The sequence below is a fragment of the Epinephelus fuscoguttatus genome, linkage group LG2 (assembly GCF_011397635.1).
Source record: "Epinephelus fuscoguttatus linkage group LG2, E.fuscoguttatus.final_Chr_v1".
NCBI lineage: Eukaryota > Metazoa > Chordata > Actinopteri > Perciformes > Serranidae > Epinephelus > Epinephelus fuscoguttatus.
The window spans coordinates 35,129,927-35,153,878 of NC_064753.1; the positions used below are offsets into that span (position 1 = coordinate 35,129,927).

A 23,952-nucleotide genomic window follows, 5' to 3' on the forward strand; every position below is an offset into this window, starting at 1 on the left:
CTGGCTGCGACCCTGAAAGCAGCATTTCTGCCATGTGACCACATTGAAGCGACCCAGGCCATGTCACACTGTAATACTGTACATTTCTGCTCATTGTCTGAGTGATACCAAATAACCCTAACCATGATAACAGGTATCAGTCAGACATAAACCGGTGTCGTGGTTTCTCTAGGAAAGAAAAGCCTGGGAAAGTGTTTCCAGATCATTTTTACACAACACGGCTCCGAACACTGAGGACATTCAGGCAGAGAATGTGATTCAAGTTTCTCATTTGGGATGTGGGAGGGGTGCCAGATGTTAGGAACTAATGAAACCCAAGGGCTGCCAAAGCATGCTAGATTAGCAAACAGAATTTAAAATACTAATTAATTTAGAGTCTAGACAGCCAGCATGTCAAATACAAACCACTTAACTGCACAAGGATAAAGAAAGAGGTCACTATATGAATAGAAATACCGATTCATCTTTAAAAGGGATTATCATCGACATTTATATTAGTACAGTAATATCAACTTTACTAATGTCTTACAATTTTATGAAATACTTAATTGTGAAAATTGCAGCGTTATTGGTAACGCAATAACAAATCTAGTAATCATGAGGGGCAAAGAGTAGAGTGGTGTGGGAATAGAATATACATGTATATGTGGTTGGCTTGTCACAATACTAGACTTTCAGTAGTTGATACCAATGCCAGTGAATTTCCACGATTCTTGATTCTTATTCGTGCACAACGGACGGCGCCACTGGCCGTGCACATGTGAGTGATCGACGGTGACATTGTGTGTGTTGCCTTCCTCGAGTGTACCAAGTGCAGCACGATGCTGGTATATGACAGCAAAAAGACGGGGACCTTGACACTTAAGAGGCACGTGACGAAGGCTTGCCATGGAAAGAAAGACGAGAGTCAGCCATCAATGTCCACGTTCGTATCCTTAAAAAAAGTCGGGTTTAAACTCGGGCTCGGGCTCATAATTACATTTAAAGGGATGGGCTGGGCTGGGCTTGGACAGAACATGCACGGGCTGAGGTGGGTCTGGACTGGAGTTGTTTGGACCCAATCTAAGCACTTGTAGAAGCCATTGTTTCTAGTAAAGACAATGTAGAAGACGTGTTCTTCTTCGGCGCCCGTCCTCGGCACAGACTGACGTGCGTATACCGCTCCCGTCAGTTCCAACAGGAATGGACACGGCCTGCTGAGGGCAAAGTTGTATCTGGTGCTTACAGTACCGAAAAAAAATAAATAAACTGGTACTGAAATATTTTATGTTTTTTGGCATCGACTTGGTACCGAAGTATCGGTCCTCATGACAACCTTAATATATGGGCCAGTTGAAAGTTAGCATTGCCTGATTTGTCTTGACAAAAAGTCAGTGGGATTTCTTCATTGGACTTTGGATTACTGCAGAAAATAAGGTCTGTGACAAACAAAAGTTTACTTACATGTCTTGTTTAGCAAGATTACCTTCACAAATGACCACCACGATTTTTGAAGCATAAATGCAATCACCAGAAGTAAAAAGCTAATGTTAGGCTTTAAAAGAATTATATCACGGTGGCATGACTCTCACGTTGCTGCCACAGAAGGCTGTAAAGCTGTGTTTGGTGTGGTGGCGTTTTGTAGTCTCATTTAAGCACTTTTTAGCACTGCCTTTTTTGAGACACTTAAAGCTTCAAGATTCACAAGTGGAGTATTTAGTCAGGTATTTTATTTCATAGAACAAAACTCTAAAGTCTCTTAAACTTATTAAGACTTGTTTGAGACATTTAACAAAAAAAACATAAAAAAAAAAAAAAAAGACTTTGAGACATGTGAACTGGAAGTGCTAAAATACAAACTCATTTCCAGGCTTTAGGATTCATTCCTGCAGCTTTCTATTAAACACAAGCCTCAATGCCATGAGTGACTCCAATGGTGGCTTTGAGCCGGGCAGATTCTGCACCGTTAGCCTGATTTACCCTGAAATTGCTTGCCCTGGACAAATTGTAGCAGCGGGACGAATTTCTGCCAGATTAGTTGTCATTTGATGTACAGGTGAAGGGTGTCTCAATGCCTGATTATTTTTCCTGGAGGGTCAATTTTGATCGGCTGTCTAGCAGTGTGCACAGTTCTTTAGTCCGATATTATCGCAGTGTTTTACATCTTGTGGCTAGAACTGTAATATTGAGACTGCTGTGATATAAAACTGAACTTTGCTGCAGTACAGATAGACCATGATGTCTTTATCTTTCAGACATCTGCTTTTTCCTGCCTTTCTATTTGTCTTCTTACTTTCCGTTCGTAATAGACTTGTGCAAAGTAATGCTGTATTTCTCTCTTTCAGTAGCCGTTCCCTTTTTATTGGCCATTTTGTTTGAATAAGCTTAATTGGCATTATCGCCCGACTAAAGTGACCAGGGGTTCTCTGCTTATGTTCAGGGTGAGCACCTACGTCATTACCAGTCAATTGATCTGTACAGTGTGAGCGTAAATGACGCGGGTTCTGGCCATGCATAAAAGGTTGATTGTAGTGTGAGTAACAGCAGGGTACAAGATCAATAGAACTGCACAGCATCTGTCCAGCTTTATCTCCCTTATTCCAGCTTTTCCTGACCTTCAAGTATGACACAAAGACACACTCCTTGGAAACATTATTGCCTCAGCCTGATTGTTCTTGCTCTTGAAGATGAGTTTTTTTTTTTCTCATGGTGGTGCGGACAGCTTTTATATTGTCCCTTCCTGAGCTCTGAGATAGTCTAAATTTGCCAGGCCCTTTACTAGAAGCCTTTGAAAACTGACTCATGTCAGCACTCTTCCCTTCCACTTTTTGCTCCTGTGTTTCAAGACAGATGTCTTTCAGATTTGTTGCAGAAGACCCTGACAGCACAGGCTTGTTGGTTTCCTGTGCAATAGCTCCTGCAAAAAATCAACTGATTATTTTTCCTGCGCTCTCTGCCTTAGCTCCTGATGATGAAAAACTAGCATGCAGTCGCCATGAGTTATGCATTTCAATGAAGCTTATGTCACCACTACCGCCTTGCTTACTCTATAACTAGAATGGCCTGAGCCATGGCCCAGTGAGAAGAGAAGGCTAAATTGATTTTTTTTCTCAAATATGAGAGCCTCATTACTTAGCTACCTTGGCAGCAGCCGTCCCTGTCTTTATCAGAATGGCATTGACGGTTTTTGTCAGCATCCCTTATTTTCCTGACCCTGTCACACACCTACACAGACAGCCATACACCTTGATGATACAGAGGCCTACACAGCTTCTCTGCCTCTTGTCCTCCTTTTGTAAGAGGAGGGCAGATGACAAGTTGTTTTTTTTTTAATAACAGCTGAGGTCAGGTAAAATTGAAGCCTTGGTGATTTTAAAGTAACAATTCGTTCCTATTAAATATGTATATGTCAGGAGCATTTCAAGATCAGTGTTGTTTCTTTTCGTTTGTGTAATGAATGCCCTTGACCGTATCAAAGCCCAATGCATCATGGCTTACCTAATTTAGGCAAATCATTTTTCAAAACATAGAGGCTCGGTTACATCAAAAGCAGCAAATGTTTCTCCCCAAGTGACTTGCGTAGTCCTACATCTAACTCACAAGGTATAGTATGGACCCAAAGCCCAGATCTATGATTCCCAGAATAAGGCTGATAATGTACAAATGACTTTGCTGTATTTCTCAGTAAAGATTAGACATATCCAGCATACTGAATTTGCAAGTACTGTGTGTACTGAGCTGTGATGTGTCAGATGACTAGCTGCCATTCAATAGTGATTTTGCAGTCAGGAAATACTAAGTTTCCCCGTTACTGCAATGTGCAATACGGGGAGGCGCTCAACTTGGGTGGGGTCAAACATCTGACTGCTCACATTGAGTGCTGCCCTTCCTTTTGACTTTTTTAACTGCACCACCAGATGGCAGGCATCAATAGACTTCCACATCCAGGGGTGTGTGGACATTGGAGGACAACTGACATCAGGCACTTGGCCATGGGCATGGATCCAACATCCTTGCTGCTTCTGGTTCTCCAACATGCTCTGCGGGCCTTTGCTCTCCTCTTATCCGCTATGACTGCCTCTTCAACCCGGGTAAAACCTCCAGCATGCTCTGCAGGCCCTGGATTGACTCTCCGCCGCATGGCTTTATCCCACAGCCCCTAAGCAGCCTTCAGCAAGCCCCACTGACAAATGCTGGCTCCGCTCCTCTGCCAGAGAACCAGAGGAAGGGTGAGAGGTTGGCGGGGCTCAAGCCCACAGTCCAGGGCCCTTTGCTGGCCTTTTTCCAGTGTACACATAGCCCTGGATGTGGAGCTGCAGATTGTGTTTTTTTGGGGGGGATTTTGTAGGGTGAGACTTGGCAAAAAAAGCAGTGAGATCCATAACAATATGTAAATTCATTAAATTCAGTCCTCCATATTTCTATTGTCCAAGCTGCTATTGTCATATTTCCCAGAGACAAACTGTACTGCACCCTGTGGTCCCTCTGCCTCACTCCTGCCTATGAGGCCACTTAGCTGGGAGGAGAGCAGGCAGCAGCTCTGGGACAAACCTTTGGTTATCGGCTCTGGCAACTTGAATTCAGCCAGCACAAACCCTGACTTCCTGCTGGATGAGCAGTTGTTGTTGTTATACATGTTATAACCAGTGCCTGTGTTAGTGGGTTACCACTGAATTCGAGTTGCCACAGCAGGTGCGTCTCTGGCAGTGCTAGGTGCCGGTGAAGTAGTCTCATAGGTGGGGAGTGAGGCAGAGAGGTACCCAAGGGTGTGCTTGCTGGCTAACGCCGCAAACATGGCCGAACCTGCTAACATAGGGTGCCACTCAACCCATGTTTACCTCCGCCCATGTTGACCACTACCTCTCAATAACACAGATGATTGCCCAACTCCAGCATACATTGGATGGTTACATGTGTGCAATACTCACTAATACACATTTAAGATATTTGAGACGATGCATGTTGTAACTTTGTTTTGAAACATACAATTTAAAGTAAGTTAGCTGACTTAAACGTAAGTTAGCTGCCGCAGTGCAGCTGCAGTGTTCCATTGGTCTTTTTTCAGATGAAACTAATCAACTTTTGCCTTCTAACTTTATGCTATGCACGGTCAAACTTGCTGTGTAACCCTTCTTTAAAACAACTCCCCTCACACATAGACAGAGTTACTACATTCAAATGAAATGCACCTTAATCAGCACTAATAAAGCTTTTTTTTGGGTGGAAAGTGTTAAATGGAAATCACCTGTCAACTGTGTACAATCAAGGTGTTAACAAAACAAAATGTGAAACAAATTAAGCATCTACCATGTGACATATAAACACAACAATCGGAAACACATCTACCTACCTACCACCCCATACTCTTTCAAGACATTTAATTCAGGTATCAGCTTCCCATTTTACATCGTCATCTTGAGAATTTCTGTAGATTTGATACTGAGAAGCATGCAGCTTGTTGATTAAAATAGTACAAACACTGAATGCTAATGTTCAGAGACTCAGGTAGAGAGGTGCATTTGCTCACAATGTCACACATGCTATCTTTGTCTCAGGTTTTTGCATACCCTAAAGGTTTTTGTGATTGTATCCAGAGAGTCTCAGAATTGGAATGGTTTTCACTGGGCAAAAGCGTGTTGCTGCTGTTATGCTATTGACTGCTATCACACACAGCCTTGTTCCACCACACACAGCCTTTATTTCGTCATCTTTGTTAAGTACAGGTTTAACCTGTAACCATTGTGATCTGGAAGTGGGAAGACTAAAGGAAGTATTTGGTTTATGTAAGGGAACGCTCTATTTTCTGTGTTGCTGTTGTAACAGTTGTCACACAATATGTGGATCCAGAGAGATCTTAGTAGCCCAGGCCAGACTTCATTATAACCACTAAACAATTAACCTGCCTCGAGTGTACAAGTAGAAGCTTAATAAGGCAAAGAAGGGCTGACAAATACGAAAACAGTATTTTTTTTCCTAAGTTTCCTTCTATTAATTGTTTGTGTGTTTTTACTGTACATTCAGATTCATGCGTTCTCTTGGAAAAGGTATAAGGTTTCTGGAAGCCGAACATTAGATTAAAAAATTGTCCAATTACCTTAGCTGAGCATTTAATTAAAGAAAAAAGCCTGGTTAACTTAACAAACACCATATTAAAAACACTGTGGTGATAACACTGTTCCTTCTTCTGTATCTCTAACAAAACTATTGCTAATATGTCATTAATGTCTGATTCGTCGACCAGCGCTAATGCAGAATAGGAATTACTTCATTAGTTTGATTCTCTTTGTAGACACACATTGCATTGGCTTTTGCGAATTATGCCTCCTTTACTGGATGGAAAGGACATCCATCTGTTCCCTTTTAAAGGAAGAAAAACCTGTATAATATGTCAGTCCTAAGCTTTCGATATTACGCCTTTAATCACAGGGAGCGGTCCCAGGGATCCATCAAAGGCTCCTTCTCCATAAGAAGTGTCTAAAATCAACTTTCACATAAGGAGCAGCAGGAATATTCAAGCCTCCTATAGCATATTTAATGCAGCAGTGTGAACTTGCTTAACCTGCTTTGGAGAATTCACAAATGTCACTCAGAAAAAAATCCCAGATTTGTCTTGACATATAAGTATGTGCCTGTTTGGCATTGCTGCAAAGTACATTTCATTAATATATTTGATAAATAAATGGCTTTGGTCGTATTACATCAGTTTGAGAGTCGGTCTTGTGTGAGACAATCCAAGGACGAGCTTTTATTATGTATATACAGTGAGGAAATGTCGATTAACTAAAGCTACCTGCTCAACAAAAATTGGATAAGCATTGACAGACTGCTTTACTGCTTTGTCTGAATGTCATTGCTTGTCTAAGAAATTGATTTTGTTGACTTTCTCTCAGCATTTTTAGGGTAATCATTTCTCATTAAACATTATGCCAGGGTGCAGACTTTTATTACACAACATGAATTAGAGCTTGATCTATGCCTGCATATTAGCCCATATTATCTTATTGCAGGTATATTGGCTTAAAAGTGTAAGCAAGTTTTCTCAATTCGATTTCAAATATAAAATGTCTCGCTCAATACACATCTTCACCACAATTATTTAAAACACCTTTTCAAAGATGTTTTTTATATCATGTGTGTGTATATAAAATGAATGCACCATTGTTGGCTTTGTAAACTCTTACAAATTGAGCCTCACAAAGTCAGTACTGGGTCAGACTATACAATTTATACAGATAATTATAGCTTTAACTGCAACTGAATGTGCTTCCCAGTTGTTGTTTCCACTTGTCTATAATATTTTAGAGCAGTTGTTTTTGACAGGCATGCACTCGCTGGCTGCGGCTGCCTCTCTCCCCAGCACAAAGTGCTGGATTCTACATGTGTTTTTATGTCTTAAAGCTTTCCACAGTGGCTGATGAGTGTGAAAGTGTTGTTGTCAGTTGTCAGTCTTACACTGTTGTGATATTGATTTAATGTTTGTTATTTCAGTTGGGTGCAGAGTTTCGGGCATGAGGGTCTCGGATTGCTGCTGGACATTTTGGAGAGGTTGCTGTTCAAGAAACAGTAAGTTTATGCATCACTCGTGTGTTTTTGCACAGACTCTTCTCACCCATCTCTCTGTAATTCAAACACTTACTTCAAACACTCTGCATACAGTTTCTAGTCTCCATACTGTGCATCAGAGACCAACTGCTCCTCATTTCTCTCCTGTGTCCCTAGGCAAGAGAAGCTCGACAAAAAGAACCAACATAAGGTTGTTCAGTGTCTCAAAGCCTTCATGAACAATAAGGTAATGACAATGGAGTTTTTGTGAGTAAACCTCAGTAATAATGTTTCTTTATTTCATTTGTTATATAAGTTTTTATTTTTGCACAATTTAAAAGACACAAAAATGACGAAATTAACATAGTATACAGTGCAGGGAGAGGCAGAAAACCAAGTGGGCTTATTTGAACCCTCCATCTAGTAAAACTTAACGCTTCACAATGTTATAAAGAACACAAATGTTAACATACAAAAAAGACAACATAAAAGTGTCCAACCATTAACACATATGCATATATAATATAGCTGGGTGATATAACGACTATGTACGATAACAATATATTTTCAAGCAGGATATAAATTTAGACAACACCGTTTATATCGATATAGGGTCAAGTTGCATTACTTGACAGATACCAGTATGCATCTCTCCTTTCTCACACTCTCTGCACAGCTCCGCCCCACTCGTTCACTCACAAGTTCTCCAGCATCTCTTTTTAGAGCCGTAGCCTGACATGCACCTCCCCGGATATGAAACTACACGCTGTGGCGACACAGTCCTCCTGTCTATTTTTGTAGGCTATAACCATTTCCCTCAGTGGAAACGAAGCTTTTATCTACTTTTATTTCGCAGATAAGAAACAATAAATTGTGAAGACAATAAAGCCTCCACAAAATAGCAATTCAAGTCTTGTGTGTGATTTAAGCTGGCTTCATATGAGCAGAGGAAATCTCCGCTCATCGCTAGGCTAATTTATATAATGTAAAATGCCATAGGCTTGTGCTAATAATGTTAGCATGTTATATTTGTTTGAAAAATGTGGTAAGTACAAGACAGTTGTTTTGTCAGTGAACCTTGTGAGTTGTAGTAGAGCCAAATTTTGTAACGTTACCTTTGTTAAATGTTGCTGTTGTCCCTGGCTTCCTACGAGTAGAGGAAAAGTTCGTTAGCTGCCAGGCTAATTAATGCAATGTAAAATGTCATAGGCTTGTGTTTAAAAACTTAAGCATGTTGTATTTGTGGGGAAAATGTACCCAGATAAAGACAAGAACTTTGTCTGTGATTCCTGTGAGTTATAATGAAGCAACTGAAAACATGTAGCCCATTTTGTAGAGAATACAGAGATATATATTGTATATCATCAGTCAGCCTGTAAATACAGAGATATGATTTTCATTCTTCCTTTTCATTTATTTATTTTTTTGGTATGTTATAGTGTGTATATATTTTAGAATGAACTCAGTCAGCAAGACTCTATTCTTTGATATTTAAAAACAGCAAAACAACATACTATATCATTAATTGTTTATCGTCTTGAGTATTGACATAAAAGCACACATTAATTTCATATGGAGGTTTCTGCGATTGATGAACTTTCATAGGCTCATTAAGGGCACATGTGGTGTTGAATGCAACAGCACCAAGAGTCCCCAAAGTCAGAATGTTACTATTTCTATGTTCATCCGAGAATTAATATGTCCGTTTTGTCCTTTTACCCTTCAGGAAAGAAATCTATCAAAAATAACTTCTTATATTTTGAGTTCGGTCTGATCTCCAAGGGTAATTTTCCCCCCATCCCCGTCAACATCTGGTGTTTTCATGCAATTACCAAATTAGGCACCTGGGATTTCAATTACAAAGGGCTTATGACCAGTGGAGGAGAAGAGCAGCATCACAACAATATGGAGCCAATTGGGGGGAGTTTACTAATGTTCTGATGCAATCTGGATGACACTGTGTGACACATTTGCACAGATCTAAGGTTCCTGGCTGGCATGGAAAAACATCCTGATTCTTGAGTTAGTAGTTAAGAGAGAGAGTGTGTGACTGAGAGTGTAAGTGAGGGAAGGAGATGAGATTGAACAAGAGAAAAATAACTTTATTTGCAGATTTTTTTCAATATGGTAATGTGCGGCAAAAAATAATTACCATTAATCAAGTCAATTTAAAAATCTGCTGATGGTTCACAGATGCACTGGAAATGCAAGAGGATTGCAAAAGTAAACTTCTAGCTTCCTGGGACTCCTTTGCTCTTGGGACTATTTGGTCTAAATAAACCACAGCAGAGTGTGGTCAAAACATTGAGCATCACAGACAGCCGTTTAAAACAAATTCAGAGTTGCAGACAGTTACATATAGAAGCATTTAAAAAGAAATGACATTTTGAAAAGGCCTAAAAGGTATGGAGGTGTGATAAATCTAAATTTTACTGAAACTTTGCATCTCTCACCAACCTTATTTATGTCATGTCAATATGTTTGGTAAACATTTTGAGCCTGCCTGCCCCTGACACGTGCCACATTTTTTGCACTCTTAAATTAATTGTTGACAATGTTGACGTGCGGAAGGCTGCCGTGATGCTGACATTTCGGCAGACAAGCATTTGTAAGTCCCAAGTTCTTAAGTGTTTCAAGGTGTTAAAGTTTGAAATTCCAGCATCGTGATAACACTTTATTGTAGTAAATGGATCCGTTGGAGACGAGGGGCCCAGGTCACTGTATGCTTTCCATCGACAATCCTAGTGCAGTTAAGGCTGAATCCAAATGTCCACCCTCTGGACTTGCGGGTTGAGGCCTCTTGGACTTAAATCGTACGTGACAAGTTCACCGTCATCATGTTAAGTCTGCAAGGGCACAGACTGCATGCCACTGGTAGACAGCCCTCCAGACTGTTTTAGTCATTGCCATGGAAATGTTCCAGCGACGATTACAATCAATGTTACTGCTGTCATATTCTTTGTGCTCATCTGTCCTTGCAGATAACAAGATATGAACCCAATATACAGGGTTGTTTTGTGAGTGAACAAAATACTTTTCTGTATAACACATAGACTGGAGACATTCAAATACAGAGATGTTTGTTTGACTGGACTATGACTAGATAAATTGGGTAGGCCTATTAGTTATGTCAGAAAATCTTCTTTAGTTGTTTTTTTCGGCCACTTTTCTAGCCTGTATATTTGGCAATACACTGCACGACCTTTAGAGTGGGCCTCAATAATACAATCCTTTTTGATTACCCTTTATAGCCTATATCTCTACATATTTCTGTCACATGATATTGAATATTATTTCTGGCCTACACAATTCAAGTATTATTTCAATGGGTTATAGTAACTGTTTTACATACCATTTTTTTTTTTTTTTTTTAAATTTTAGTCAGCTATTGAAAAAAAAACAACCTACCACGTCATGTCCATACTGCAATGAATTGTGGGCAATTAAATCAGTGAAGTCTGCTGAAGTCTGCACCCTTGTAAACTGGTTGAATTGTAAATTTGGACAGCCCTCAGCACTCCCAGACCTTCTGATCTGCGAGTCTGCAAGTGCAGTGAAGTCCGGTCATTTGGATTCAGCCCAACTTCCCTCCAAAGGTCGGGGCATGTACTTCCCCACCAGGTTTTCCAAGATGGTCTCACACACATTCCTAACAACTGCGTCAACAGTGGAGTGACCAACCCTGTAACTGAAGCTAATTGACCATATGATTCTGCAATAGCTGGCTACCCTTTTAAAAAGTGTGAGGTTTGGGGGATTTGTTTAAACAATCAGAGTATATAGCTAGCTTACTTAGATGGATGACCTAGATGTCAGTGATACTTTTAGCTGGAGCTGATGGTTGATGAGCAACATTAGGGGTAAGCTGCCTCCATGCCCTTGAAATTATGTATAAGAATTAGATTTACTTTACCGTCCCCCTCAGTGGAATATGTCTTTGGCTTCTCCCAAGTACAACAAGGTACATACAATACACATAACACAACACACCATTAAAAACATACAGATATACAGTATACACTTTACAATACTGCAAGTTAGTTAGTTATTTAAATAATAAAAGAGCACATCTTATAAAATAAGTTTTCCCTGCTGCAGTCATTTTGTGTTCTATGACTGTATGGATTAGGGAATACAAGACTCTTGGCTTGCCCCTGGGACCCTAAATCGACAGCCAGATGGTAGCAGCTCAAATTTTGAGTGTAGTGTGTGAGCTCTGCAGTTATACGTTTAACCTTTTTGTACACAGTCAAATAAATTGCAAAATGATGTCTGTGACTTCCCTGCAATGTTAGCAGTTTTCGAAAACTCATTTTGTTATCTTATTAGCTACATTTTGCTCGTGCAGTTTGTTTAAATTAAGCAAAACAATTTAGCAAAGCCATAAAACAATACGATCATATTGTGATAAAATGATTCCACTTAAGGTCAGTAGACAGTAATATTGAATTATTGCCCAGGCCTAAGCACATGTGTATGAAAATATGTTCTGTTAACGTAGCTTTATTTCACAATGCTTCAGCTTTTCCCTCCGTGTGTGCTGTTAGTCCACAGTAGCTATAGAGAAAAAAAAAAATAAATAAAAATCTTGCCACATGGAGCTAAAACCCAACGGAGACAGATATACAGGCACTCTGGCACAAAGTGTGCTGTAAGGTCTCATGTAATCCTGCGTCTCAACAGGCGCCAGACGCCAGCATTTACCCGTAGGCCTCTCTGTCAGCCCAGACCTTTCCCTGGCTAGAGAGGAGTCTTGGGATAAGATGTACCCACAATGCCAAGAAGACAGGTGTTCTCTGCCAGCTGTCAGTGCAGCCTTTTTTTTTTCTTTTTGGTTTCCTGCGTCAAGTCACACAGTTGCATATTTTCTCTTGTCTGTCATCAGTGGCGTAATAATGTAACACTAAAAGTTACAACACTGTGAAACTGCCCTTTGAACGATTGAACTGTAATACGAAAAATGATTTCTTCAGTTTTGATTAGTTGTATGTGTTACAATGAATGCATATTGTATATAGCACACAGATTTTATTTCTATTTAATTTTCAGGACTTTGTTAGTACCCAGTGACTTCAAGTTTGGTCACTGTACTGTATATGTAAACAGTGGTATGGAGGATTTAGAAGATCCTCTAGGTTTTCTTAAGTATAGAGACAGCTGCTCGAAGTACTTTAAAAAAGATGTAGTGTGTACATGAGACATGTGTGTTTGAAGAGACAAACCTGCTCCAGCAGTGTCAACTAGTCTTTGGAGCGTTGACAGAGGACTGACACAGTTCATTTTTCCTTGATTCTAGAAATTTGGCAACCACTGTCTCTGTCAGGACAAAAGTACGAGTATGCCGTTTAATAACTGCTCTTTTTTTTTTTTTTTTTTTTTTTTTGAAGATATTTTTTGGGGCATTTTAGCCTTTAATCGATAGGACAGACAAGCGTGAAAGGGGGAGAGAGAGAGAGAGGGAGTGACATGCAGCAAAGGGCCACAGGCTGAGTCGAACCCAGGACACTTAGGCAACAGCCTTGTACATGGGGCGCCTGCTTTATCCACTAAGCCACTGATGCCCCAGTGTGACTGAAAAATCAACAAAACATTAATGTTCTTTACAAATCAAGCAAACATTGTATCTATTTACACATAATTATTCAGATACAAAGATATAATCTAAATACCACACATCTTGGTTAGCTGACTGCCACTTCAGATGCATAAAGGCCACATCAAACAGGCAAACAAAATAAGATTTGAGTGCTCAGTAGTGCTTGTGTTAGTGCCGTATCTCCAGTACACTTTGTAACTGCTTTTCAAAAAGGATTAAAACATTTTTGACTTTTTCCTTTGTAAAATAAAAACCCCTTTCATTGCTACACAAAGTGAATTTAATGTAATGTATTATTTGTCCTGAACATTTTATTTTTCTAACATAATCTAACATCTGTGAATTGATTTTCCTCTGTGCAGATTAACCACAAACAATAAATGAACCCAAGTCCTCATTGTTCAGCAGCAATTACAGTTGTGAATGTTGCTCAGACTCCTCTTCATTGTACAATGCTGTTATCACATGCTACTGTATTAACAATAACACGTACAGTATTGTTATTTGTAATGATGGTGTTGCTGCAAGATTGATTTTCTCTTGTTGGCTTTAGTGCACAACATACAGTAAGACTCACACCGCAGAATTATTCTAAATGAGTTTAATAATTACCTTGGCATTTAATCACATTTTCTGGTGGCCAAGTTCATTTGCACAATAAATCGTGTTGTTCCAGACCTCTGAATAGCACTGCATTATGGATGGAACTGAAATCACTGTTAACCTTGAGTCTTACTTTGGGCAGGCATTTATTCAAGGGTAATTTGGAGTGCAGGGAAATATACTGAGCTTGAATCAATCGTGTGTTCTTAAAGTAATAAGATGTGGTTTTACTGTTTTACTTTGCTGGTTACTGGACATTGTATTTGTGTTGTTGCAAATGGAGAGAATCACAGTTTATCTGGGTAATCATGTTCTGTGTTTGTGTTCAATGCAGTATGGCTTGGATCGAATCCTGGGGGAAGAGAAAAGTCTTGCCTTACTGGCAAGAGCCATTGATCCCACCCAGTCAGCCATGATGACTGACGTGGTAAAGCTGCTGTCAGCCATCTGCATTGTGGGTGAAGAGAACACGTAAGTTCTGGTTTCATTCATTCATTCATTCATTAAACATATCTAGTCTTAGTGCATTTCTAATGCTTAAAGACATTTTTTTTGAGTTCACAAAAGCAAGACTCCTAGTTTAGGCCAGCAGCCACACTTTAGTATCTTTTGTTTATTTCTTATTTAACCTTTATTTAACCAGGAAGTCCCATTGAGATTAAAAATCTCTAACAAGAGAGACCTGGCCAAGGCAGAGGCCTATCAAAACACAATTAAAATGCAACAAATACAACATATATGAAAATCCACAATGAAACAACTTTTCAAACATAGTAGCCTCTCAAAAAACAAACAAACAAGCACATGTTTCTGTCACCACATTCTTTACAATGCCCTTAAACTCATCGATGGATATCAGAGTTTTTAATTTTAGATCTTTTTGAAGGTTGTTGCATGTCCAAGGTGCACAGCAGGAGATTAGAAAGCAACCACTTGGAGGAAAGTAGCTGGTAACTACCAATTAAAGTCAGAAGGCACTGCAGGGCTTACAATATAAAAGGTAAAGCATACAAAAGCCAACACTTTGCAAAAGGCTGAGTTGCCATAATGTCCAAGAGTTGAATGTTTGGAGTAAGAGAATGATAGGCCTGTGATTTTGTGAGTGCCAGTGTCGCTCTCAAAGAACGTATCACAATACTGGCACCTTATAATACAGTTGCATATTGACGATGTCTTAAAAGAGTCTTGCTCAGTGGAGATCCAGTGTTAGCCTTGTATTTTGGAAAAAAAATCAGAACTTATTTGCACAGAATATACGTTGAGACATTTAAAGTGACTGCAGTTTCATATAATATAATACAGTTTATTGTGATTAATTGCAAGGCTAAAGCTGGTAATAATGGACATTTAAATGTAAAATCACAGAATTAACAGAGAATCGACACAAAGGAATTATGTTTGAATTCAAATACTAGGTAGGGCATTCACAGCTGCTGCAATTTTGTCATGGAATATTCACAAAAAGTAGTTGATAAATCAGCAATCGTAAATCAATCATAAATCAATCTTTTTTTTCACCCAATAACCATTATTAATTATCATCAAAATTGTCTGGGGGGACCTGGGGTTCCTCCACTGGCTCTGAGAGGTCGTTTACAGATAAGCTGCTAATTAGACTTAACCCCCAAGGGAGATTTGTCTGTGCTGGAGATGACTGTTTGTCTGCAGGGATAACGGGCATCCTTACCTCTCTAAATGAATTAATTTCTGCTTATCAATGTAGGAAGTGATTATTCAGACAAGTCTACATCATGTCAAACAACAAAGTTACGTCCACTTTTGGTTGTTGGAAGGCCATCTCAACTCACAACTATGACTCGTCAACAGCAACTACCCACAGAAACTCTCCCCTGCATTACTAGTTGGTGCACATAATTTCATACTCCATTCTTTATCATTGGCGTGCAGTGTGATGTCCAAGTAGTTGTCATTACTCACAGAAGTCCAACGATCCCCTGTGAGAGCAACGTCCTTTGCTTGCTTAAACATGTTCATCTGTCTGTGCCATTTCGCCTTCAGACAAAGTGTGCTTTCTTGACATGATGGTTCCTCTTGAGCGTAGATTATAAGCAGTGTCTCCGAATGCAATGTCAGAGATTTCTCTCTGTCCATCTTCTTCTACTGCATTAATTGGGCTGCAGTTTTTAGCTATCTATTTAGCCAAAACATAAGTTACCTTCTCATGTACAGGTTTCCATATTTGCACACAAATACCACACTGCTGTGTTATAGATTGGAGAAGCCCTCTATTTTTGTGGGGGTGTTTTGCTTTGAGGTGATATGTCAAAGATAAAGTACCTCTGTGGCAATTAATTTTCGGTTTTGCAAAGCACGCAGATTACTTTTGTTTTTCCAAAGATCTGCCAGGCAGAATTTTAAAGAGAGGCTTTAGCCAGGATAGTATGTTTTGTCAGCACACGCTGTCATGTAGGTCAGCCACCACAGGAAGTAAAAAGGACCGAGTTGCTTTGACACATTAAATATTTCCAATTAGTAGCAAAAATTAATGGTTAAATTTTGAAAGCACTAATTTCAGGAGATATTTTGAGAGTAATTTAAAAATAAAGTAACACAGTATGCATTTTAAAGTAGAATATATGCTTTAATAACTCAACAGAAGTTGATTTAGTTATTGCAATTATTTAATTATTGATATACATTTCATCCATGTTAGTTGTCCGCACTATTCTACTCAAGTCTTAAGTCATGTTCTGCAGTGAAGGTGATGAAATTCCCTGGAAAAGCCCGTCCACTCAAATTGACGAGAGAGGAACCTCTGATACATGCGAGAGCAGAGAGCTCATGGTCACAATCTTTTCAGATGAATGTATGTCTTCATTTTTCCCAGATAGTTCGCTCATGCATTTCATGTTCTCATTTAGTTTGGAAAAGGTCCTTGAAGCCATCACCACAGCAGGGGAATGGCGAGCCATTGAGAGGTTCAGTCCCATTGTGCAGGGACTAAGAGATCGCTCGGTTCAATTACAAGTAAGTGCGGAGTGAATGTACTGTACAGCCATTGACACCTTGTTGTTCCCCTCGGGTTTCTTTGAAACAAAATATGGAATGGCTGTGGGAAGTTGACCATTTTTAACATACCACAACCACTCTGTGCTCAGAGGTCTAGTCACTTACACTTCTCTTTGGTCAGGTAGTCTTTTTTGGGCAAAGAAATGTTTAGTTTAGTTCTACTCATCTACTCAACATTGAAGTGCCTATATATATAGCTTGTGTTTATCCAATTTATGTGTTCCTGTATTATGCAATGCTCAGTGCCTATTAACTGCTCTTGGTGCAAATCTGTTGGTTAAGTGTTCAACTTAAGGTTCGTTTTGCAGATCAAAGAAGCAACTGTGACCTAACAAGGCAGTCTTGAACTTGTCTGATTTTACCATTTGCAGTGATAAACAAAAACACTATGTAATGTAAGATGCTCAGTTGAGAAAAAGACCCTCCATGTTTTGAAGTCGCCATATATAAAAACCTTTACTAATGATACGGATAGCATTTCAGTCACATTTGGTTATAGGCTGTAAAACAGAACATTTGGTTATAGGCTATGAAACACTTTATATTGTAAATACTGTAGAACCAGGAAAAAACAGCAGAAAACAGTTAAACAAACAAAACAATGACACCACACATTTGTCTCATCTATACTTAAATAAAATGTCCCTTTTTCTTGATCCAATGGTAATATATCGTAAAATTCAGAATCCATCCTAACGTCCTGTATGGCTTGACAAATTTTCATCAGCCCATGCACATTGCCCATTTTTATCACCTCACGAGCTCCCTTTACATGTAATCCCTCTCTTTGTGGACATCGTGTTTCAGATTCATCATCTCCTCACTGACACACACACACTTGAGATATTGCATATGGGCTGCTTTAAATGGCAAATGGCATCCGTTTGTGTCGCAATAATGTAATTCATGATTAAAGTATGTTGTCTGCATTTTTAATTGGTAGCTGAGGGATGTGAAGAGAGTGATCATTCATCCAATACTTAACACACACACACACACACACACACACACACACACACACACAGATACACAGATACACACAGATGATGAGCATAAAACTCCAGAATGTATTACATTTGCTCCTTTGGTTGTTTTGTATTCTCGTGCAATGACCAATGTTAAACTTAATTAAAAGATGCTATCTTTTTTGCCCCCTGTAGTATTATCCGCAGCATTTGCATTTCATTTGCGGTAACTACCTCTGACAGGTGCAAAACTGCAGGGACCCTCTAAGATGGTTGAAGCAATAGTAGAGGAAAATGGCGAGGGAAGGAATGCTTTGTTATTACTGCCCACTTCCTAATACACAGCGTGGTCTCCTTTTAACCCCATGCATTATTAAAGCACAGATACTGTTATCCTAACCATGGCACTGTGTGGCCAAAGGCTCTCTGTCCTACTTGACTACATTCATACAGTCTCCCCTGGCAGCCTTTGGCTTTTGGAAAGTGTGAATTTAGACAGTCGAGTGTAAATAGACACACGGGGGAACCACTGCAATCAAAGGTGCCTGCTTCTTCTTTAAAAGCCTGAGCATCTTTATGTATTTGTAATTATGCATTATTCTGAATACAAAGCTGAGGCTAATTTAGATGGGAAAATACATCCATGACTTATTAAAATGTATGAGCTGTAATCAAATAATAGACTTGAAATACTCACATATCATCTATATTGTGATATTTTACTCATGAAAAATGATGTAAAGCATTGTGGCGATCTTTCTTGCTCCCCCTTTGTCTCTTGTTATTGATTATGTGTCTCCAGCAAGTTTCAGCTCTCTGCGCATTGATTTTACTTAAAATGAATTTGTGTATACTGAAACCAAAGGATATGTGGATGGTGGTAAATCATTCAAATAGTTGTTGTGATCTTTAAATATAACAATGATATTGTTTTCTTGACGGTCAAGGCAAAGGTTTTGTGACACTTTGTAATGCTACCTATCTGCCTCACCACATTAAAATGCTACTTTGAAGACAGGTAATTACTAAGCTGGAGTGCCAGGGCAGAAATAAGGGTGCGCTATCAAATTGACAGTGAACCTGAACACATCTGAATATCCTTCCTTGGCTCTAGCATTGCCATACCCTCTTTTCACACATGAGCGGATTGCTTTACTGATCAATAATTGATTTTTCTGTCTGTGTTTGCCGGGCTAGTTGAAGAGTCACAGGATGCAGCGGTCCCTGTGCAGTAAACCAAACTCATAGGGGAGTGAAAAACAGCTTCCAAAAGAGCGAGTTTGCCCTTAAATTGACTGTTAGTTAGTTTTGTGTGTATGGGTCTGCAGTTGTTGCATTAATATTAAAATCAGCCCCCCCCCCCCAAGTTGGTGACTGGAGAAAATAGACATGCATTAGTTATGGTCCTCTGCTTCCAAGGGACATAACTCATTTAGAATGCATGCCGGCATGCTTTTCATCAACTTCTGGAAGAAGAAGTCCGTCTTCTTTCTCTGGTTCGCTCTCTCACTCTTCTCTCCCTCCCTGCCTCTCTCTCTCCCTCTCCCTTTGTTCCATGTACCCTTCGTGTTGCAGGTGGCATGCATGCAGCTCATCAATGCCCTAGTAACATCCCCTGATGAGCTGGACTTCAGGCTGCACATCAGGAATGAATTTATGCGCTGTGGCCTGAAAGAGATATTGCCGGTAAGCACAACATAACTGCACAAACACACACACACACACACACACACACACACACACACGCACACACCTTGTATTAATATTTAAATGAGTTGTCCACTTCAGTGAAATATTGTTAATTTATGAAACACAGAGGAGAGTTTGCACGTCCTCTGTCTGTGCCAGCACCCAGAAACCAATAAAGTTTCTGGTGCCCTGGCTAATAATCATCCCACTGGCTTTTATACCATCTACCTAACATGTTTATCTGTTGCAAACATTGGTTGTTGTAGGTGCCAAGAAAACAAATAAATTAAAAAGAGAAGCCGGTCCCCACACCTGCTTATCATGATGAGTAATAGCGTTTAGAATGAGCTCCCCGTCTTTACCTTGGCTTCATGCCTCCCTTTTGGTGCTTATGTCAGACAGGGTCTTAAGCCTTTCTTTTTGATTTATTTGCTTAATTCTTTATCTCTTTTAATCTGTTCTACCTTTTCTTCTTTCCCTGCCTTAATCCATCTGTAGCAACTGACAACCATCAGGAACGAGGCCCTTGACATTCAGCTGAAGGTGTTCGAGGAGCACAAAGAAGAGGACATGATAGAGTTCTCTCACAGGCTGGAAGACATCAAGAGCGAGCTGGAATATCCTTTTCACTTTAACAAACAGACACATGTAACACTAAGAGCATTTGAACACCTTGTATTGAAATGTGTTGTGGATAATCGATTGCAATCGGAGAGCGCTTGATCACATGAAAGTACAGGTGTAGATGTACCCAAAAGGCATTGAGGACGGATTGTAATCCAATTAGCCAAACCACCTTCGGAGGTGGTCAGGGACACATTGTCAGCACATTGCAATCTTATTTCCAATCCACATACAACAACAACTATGTGGGTGGAAATATGTAATTGTGTGAGACTGCTCCAAACCAGCCAGGTAGCAGCAGCTCTCCCTCACCTGTCACAGAAGCTGTCTGGGTGCGTGGTAGTCGCTCTCGCAACTGATGCTAACAATAATGAGGTGTCTCCCTCATCTGTAATGAATTCCTTGCATAGATCACTGTCTTTACAATCAACAAGGCCACCCCTATTGACCTCGCTGTTGCTTTCTAAATCTCCCTGACTGGCTCTGGCCTATATAACAAAATAAACTATGGACCCGTGGAGATTTTTTAAAATATTTGCCTTATTTTTATGCCAGTATTTTCTTTAAAACTGTCAACAGTATCATGATGTGCACCCTATGTAATTGTAAATGTATATATACTGCGATCACTTGGTGTCTGCAGGTCCTTAAAAGTCTTAAAATGTCCTAAAATCAATTCTTTAATAAATAGAAGGCCATAAAAGTCATTAAATTGTCTAATATATGAATTTGTGAGGTCTTAATTGCCACACATCTAATTTAATATATTCATCTTTTATTTCTTTTTGTCAAAATGAGTCACGCTCTTCTGCATGAAAGTCCACAATTCTGATATTACAAATCATTAAACCTATCACTGAACCTCAATGTCTTTTTACTTTATGTTTACACTTACCTGTTGGCATTATGTAGATTAACCTCACTCACTCTAATAACCTTATTCTGACATAAAACCTACTTCTACAAGGTGCCTATATATATACGTCTTACTTTTATACTTGTCCAAAAATCAGTCTTTAATATGGCTGAGAATTATCTTGAAATGGTCTTTAAAAGCATTGAATTTAAGTGTCTGATATCTGCAGACACCCTGTGTCATTTATTATAGTTTTTGACAATAGAGGTGGGCGATATGGCCCTAAAATAATATCATGGTATTTCAGGGTATTTTTGAGATAACAATATTCTTGATGATATGACAGATTCATGAAAAAATATTTTATTATTAATTTAAGAAACTAGAATTTCAACAAAATAAGTGATATAGTTTTACATGCCTTTAAATATTCAAAATATTTTTTTCTACCTGGACCTTTGTGCTCTGCCATTCCTCCATTTAATAATCACGCTGTAACCTGTGACAGACTGCAACGATACCTATCGCACATTCACATATCTGTAATTTTTTGTCATCACGTCGGTTTACATTATCAAAGGTTTAATCGCTTGACGACACGGACTCCATTGGGCGCACGGTGAGAAAGGAGAGGGATATACGCTGTGCTGCTGCCAGTTGATCCGCTGAATGAGTTCCCTCTGCAGGGAGGGTAACTCATGGTAACTCGCTAAAAGAGTCTAAGAAATCCGGGGCTGTGCATTAAACATTCAGGACACCCAGGCGTAAAGAAGTCACAGTTTATTCCACACGACTGGAGCTGCTCCTCTTTTTGGAACCACAGCAGAGTTGCTAATAGCCTAATTTTGTGTTCAGCCATGCTTGTTGTTGCCATAGGTAACAGTATGACATCAATATGTCAACAAGCCATAATATCACGAGTATCACGATATGAATTTTTCATATGATGTTAAAAATAGACTGATATTATTGTGAACGAGATGATATGGATGAATGGCACACCCTTGTTGACAGGTAGGGGCGGGTCCTGTTTGGACTGAATTGGATCGTTTGAGCTGATCAGAGATCTCAATGAAGACACTGGAGACATATTAATACCAGGTGTACATGTATTTAATCATATGTAGATACAAACTGGATACAAGAAACATATGAGTCTACGTTTTAATCCAATGTTTGTTTCTTGAAAATGTGGCTATACAGTACCTTTGAAATGTTCATGCCATCCAGCTGAGATCAGTTATCCTCAAAAATCCGCAAGTCTTTCATTTCTTTTTTATTTCAGTGACCTCTACTTTTTTATGTGAAAATGCAGTGTTTCAGTTTACGTACAAGTCCTTGACTCTCCGCACTGATGTGGGTGATGTGTTCAGTATTGTGCAGAGCATGGTGAAGGACAGCAGTGCAGAGCCCTATTTCCTCTCTATACTGCAGCACCTGATGCTTATACGCAATGACTACTTGGTCAGGTAAAAATCAGCAGCACTCACACACACACACAAGGCATTAATTATCTAAAGTGCAATGAAGCGTGCAGTTTCCTACTTCTCATTTCCTCCCCTCAGTGTGTCCCCTGCATGTTTGTGAGTTTGACTTTCTGTGATTTATTTATTTATTTTTTTTAATGAGCTGTTTTCATTAGGTCTGCTCTTGGAGTATACAGTGATATAACTTAATAATGATGACTGACATATAGCATGTTAATCTCTCATCTTAGCCGAATGCACCCACAAGTAAAGGTCTAAGCAGCTTTTGAACACTGGTAATGATGTAGATTGCTGAAGAGCTTATGTTCTGCGGAGGTCTCACTCCTTCTGCCTTAAACCCTCTCAATGACATTGGCTAACAAAGAGAATGCGTTTTCTTTCATCTCCAGTCCATCTATAGCAACCATGGCTCCAGAGTATATCTCATCTCCTATTAATGGTACTTTTCAAAGGCTTATTTTATGTTGGTTCACTCACAGCTGGGTGTGAGTTAAACCTTGGCTTGATCAAAAGATGGAGCTCTAATCTGAAGAATATGAAATGCATCACCTGCAGTTTTTCTCCCACCCAAAAAACAACACCTAAAGTGTCTGGCACTCTGCTCTGGCTCTGTCTGATTAGTTTTCTTTATGTGAAAGCATTATGAAATGTTAACATCGGTGATATGACTGCCAACATTGCTGCCATCTATTTTGTAAGCATTAGTAACAGCGTGAGAATATTACTGTACACACAAAAACCACACCACCCTCCACGCGTTCAGCTCTCACTAACAATAGTGAGTCTAGGCTGCACAATCTTTTTTTTATCTTCTGGCAGCTGAACCAGCTGAACCTCGTAGATTCACAGTTATATTTTATGTAGTTTATGCTTTATTGGCTAACAAATCAGTGTTTTATTTTATTGTCTGCCACTGGAATCTGCTGCTGACACAGTTAGTCAATTAACCAGTCACTAAACCCTTCCACCGAAAATAACCTTCCAATAATAGCTCAGCAGCGGTAACAAGGCACAGCAGGCCAGTCAATTTTGGGATTCCTCCACATGCTCTATTAAGAGCAAACTCCGTATTTAAAGAGTTTAGGAAGTGGTGTCTTTTTTGGAGCCTGAAAATGCAAAAGAACAAAAGCTTAAAGGGTTAAAAGGGGCTCTGTGCAAAATTCAGAGCATATGAGTTGTCTGCACACAGTTCTTAACATGGTCATTAAGCCGGTGACTAGCAGCTAATGAGGCTAACCCCATAAAGTGCTAAACAACAGCAACAGTGTCCAGGGAAGGGACTTGAAGCTGGGAAATACACTTCCGATGAGGCCGTCCTGTTATCAGCCGTGAACACAGTGCAAAGCGGTGATAGGCGACGCACGAGCCAGTGGCATACACGCATGCACTAACCTGCACACGCGTCTGGACTGACTTACCACGACAAATTACAGAGAAGCTCGGATTACAACACACAAAGAGGGAGCGTGACTTTATTCCCTGCTCAGGACGCAATAGAGTGCCCCAGGAATTAGTCCTGAAACTCGGAAATTAATTACCACTCCTGGATCCCTCACCTCAAAGTCAGTGGGTTTTTGGTTA

General features: G+C 39.7%; 1 protein-coding gene across 4 annotated transcripts in view; it reads left to right on the forward strand.

The window, feature by feature from the left end:
- Positions 1 to 23,952, forward strand: part of LOC125878988 (protein diaphanous homolog 3-like) — a 242,149-nt gene that overhangs the window by 33,509 nt on the left and 184,688 nt on the right. For all 4 annotated transcript variants that reach the window (XM_049560553.1, XM_049560578.1, XM_049560561.1 and 1 more), the window contains 7 exons: positions 7,468 to 7,542; positions 7,699 to 7,768; positions 14,055 to 14,191; positions 16,603 to 16,708; positions 19,291 to 19,401; positions 19,903 to 20,021; positions 22,237 to 22,353. In XM_049560553.1, the coding sequence (XP_049416510.1) occupies positions 7,468 to 7,542; positions 7,699 to 7,768; positions 14,055 to 14,191; positions 16,603 to 16,708; positions 19,291 to 19,401; positions 19,903 to 20,021; positions 22,237 to 22,353 (735 nt within the window). The remainder of the gene's footprint in view (positions 1 to 7,467; positions 7,543 to 7,698; positions 7,769 to 14,054; positions 14,192 to 16,602; positions 16,709 to 19,290; positions 19,402 to 19,902; positions 20,022 to 22,236; positions 22,354 to 23,952) is intronic.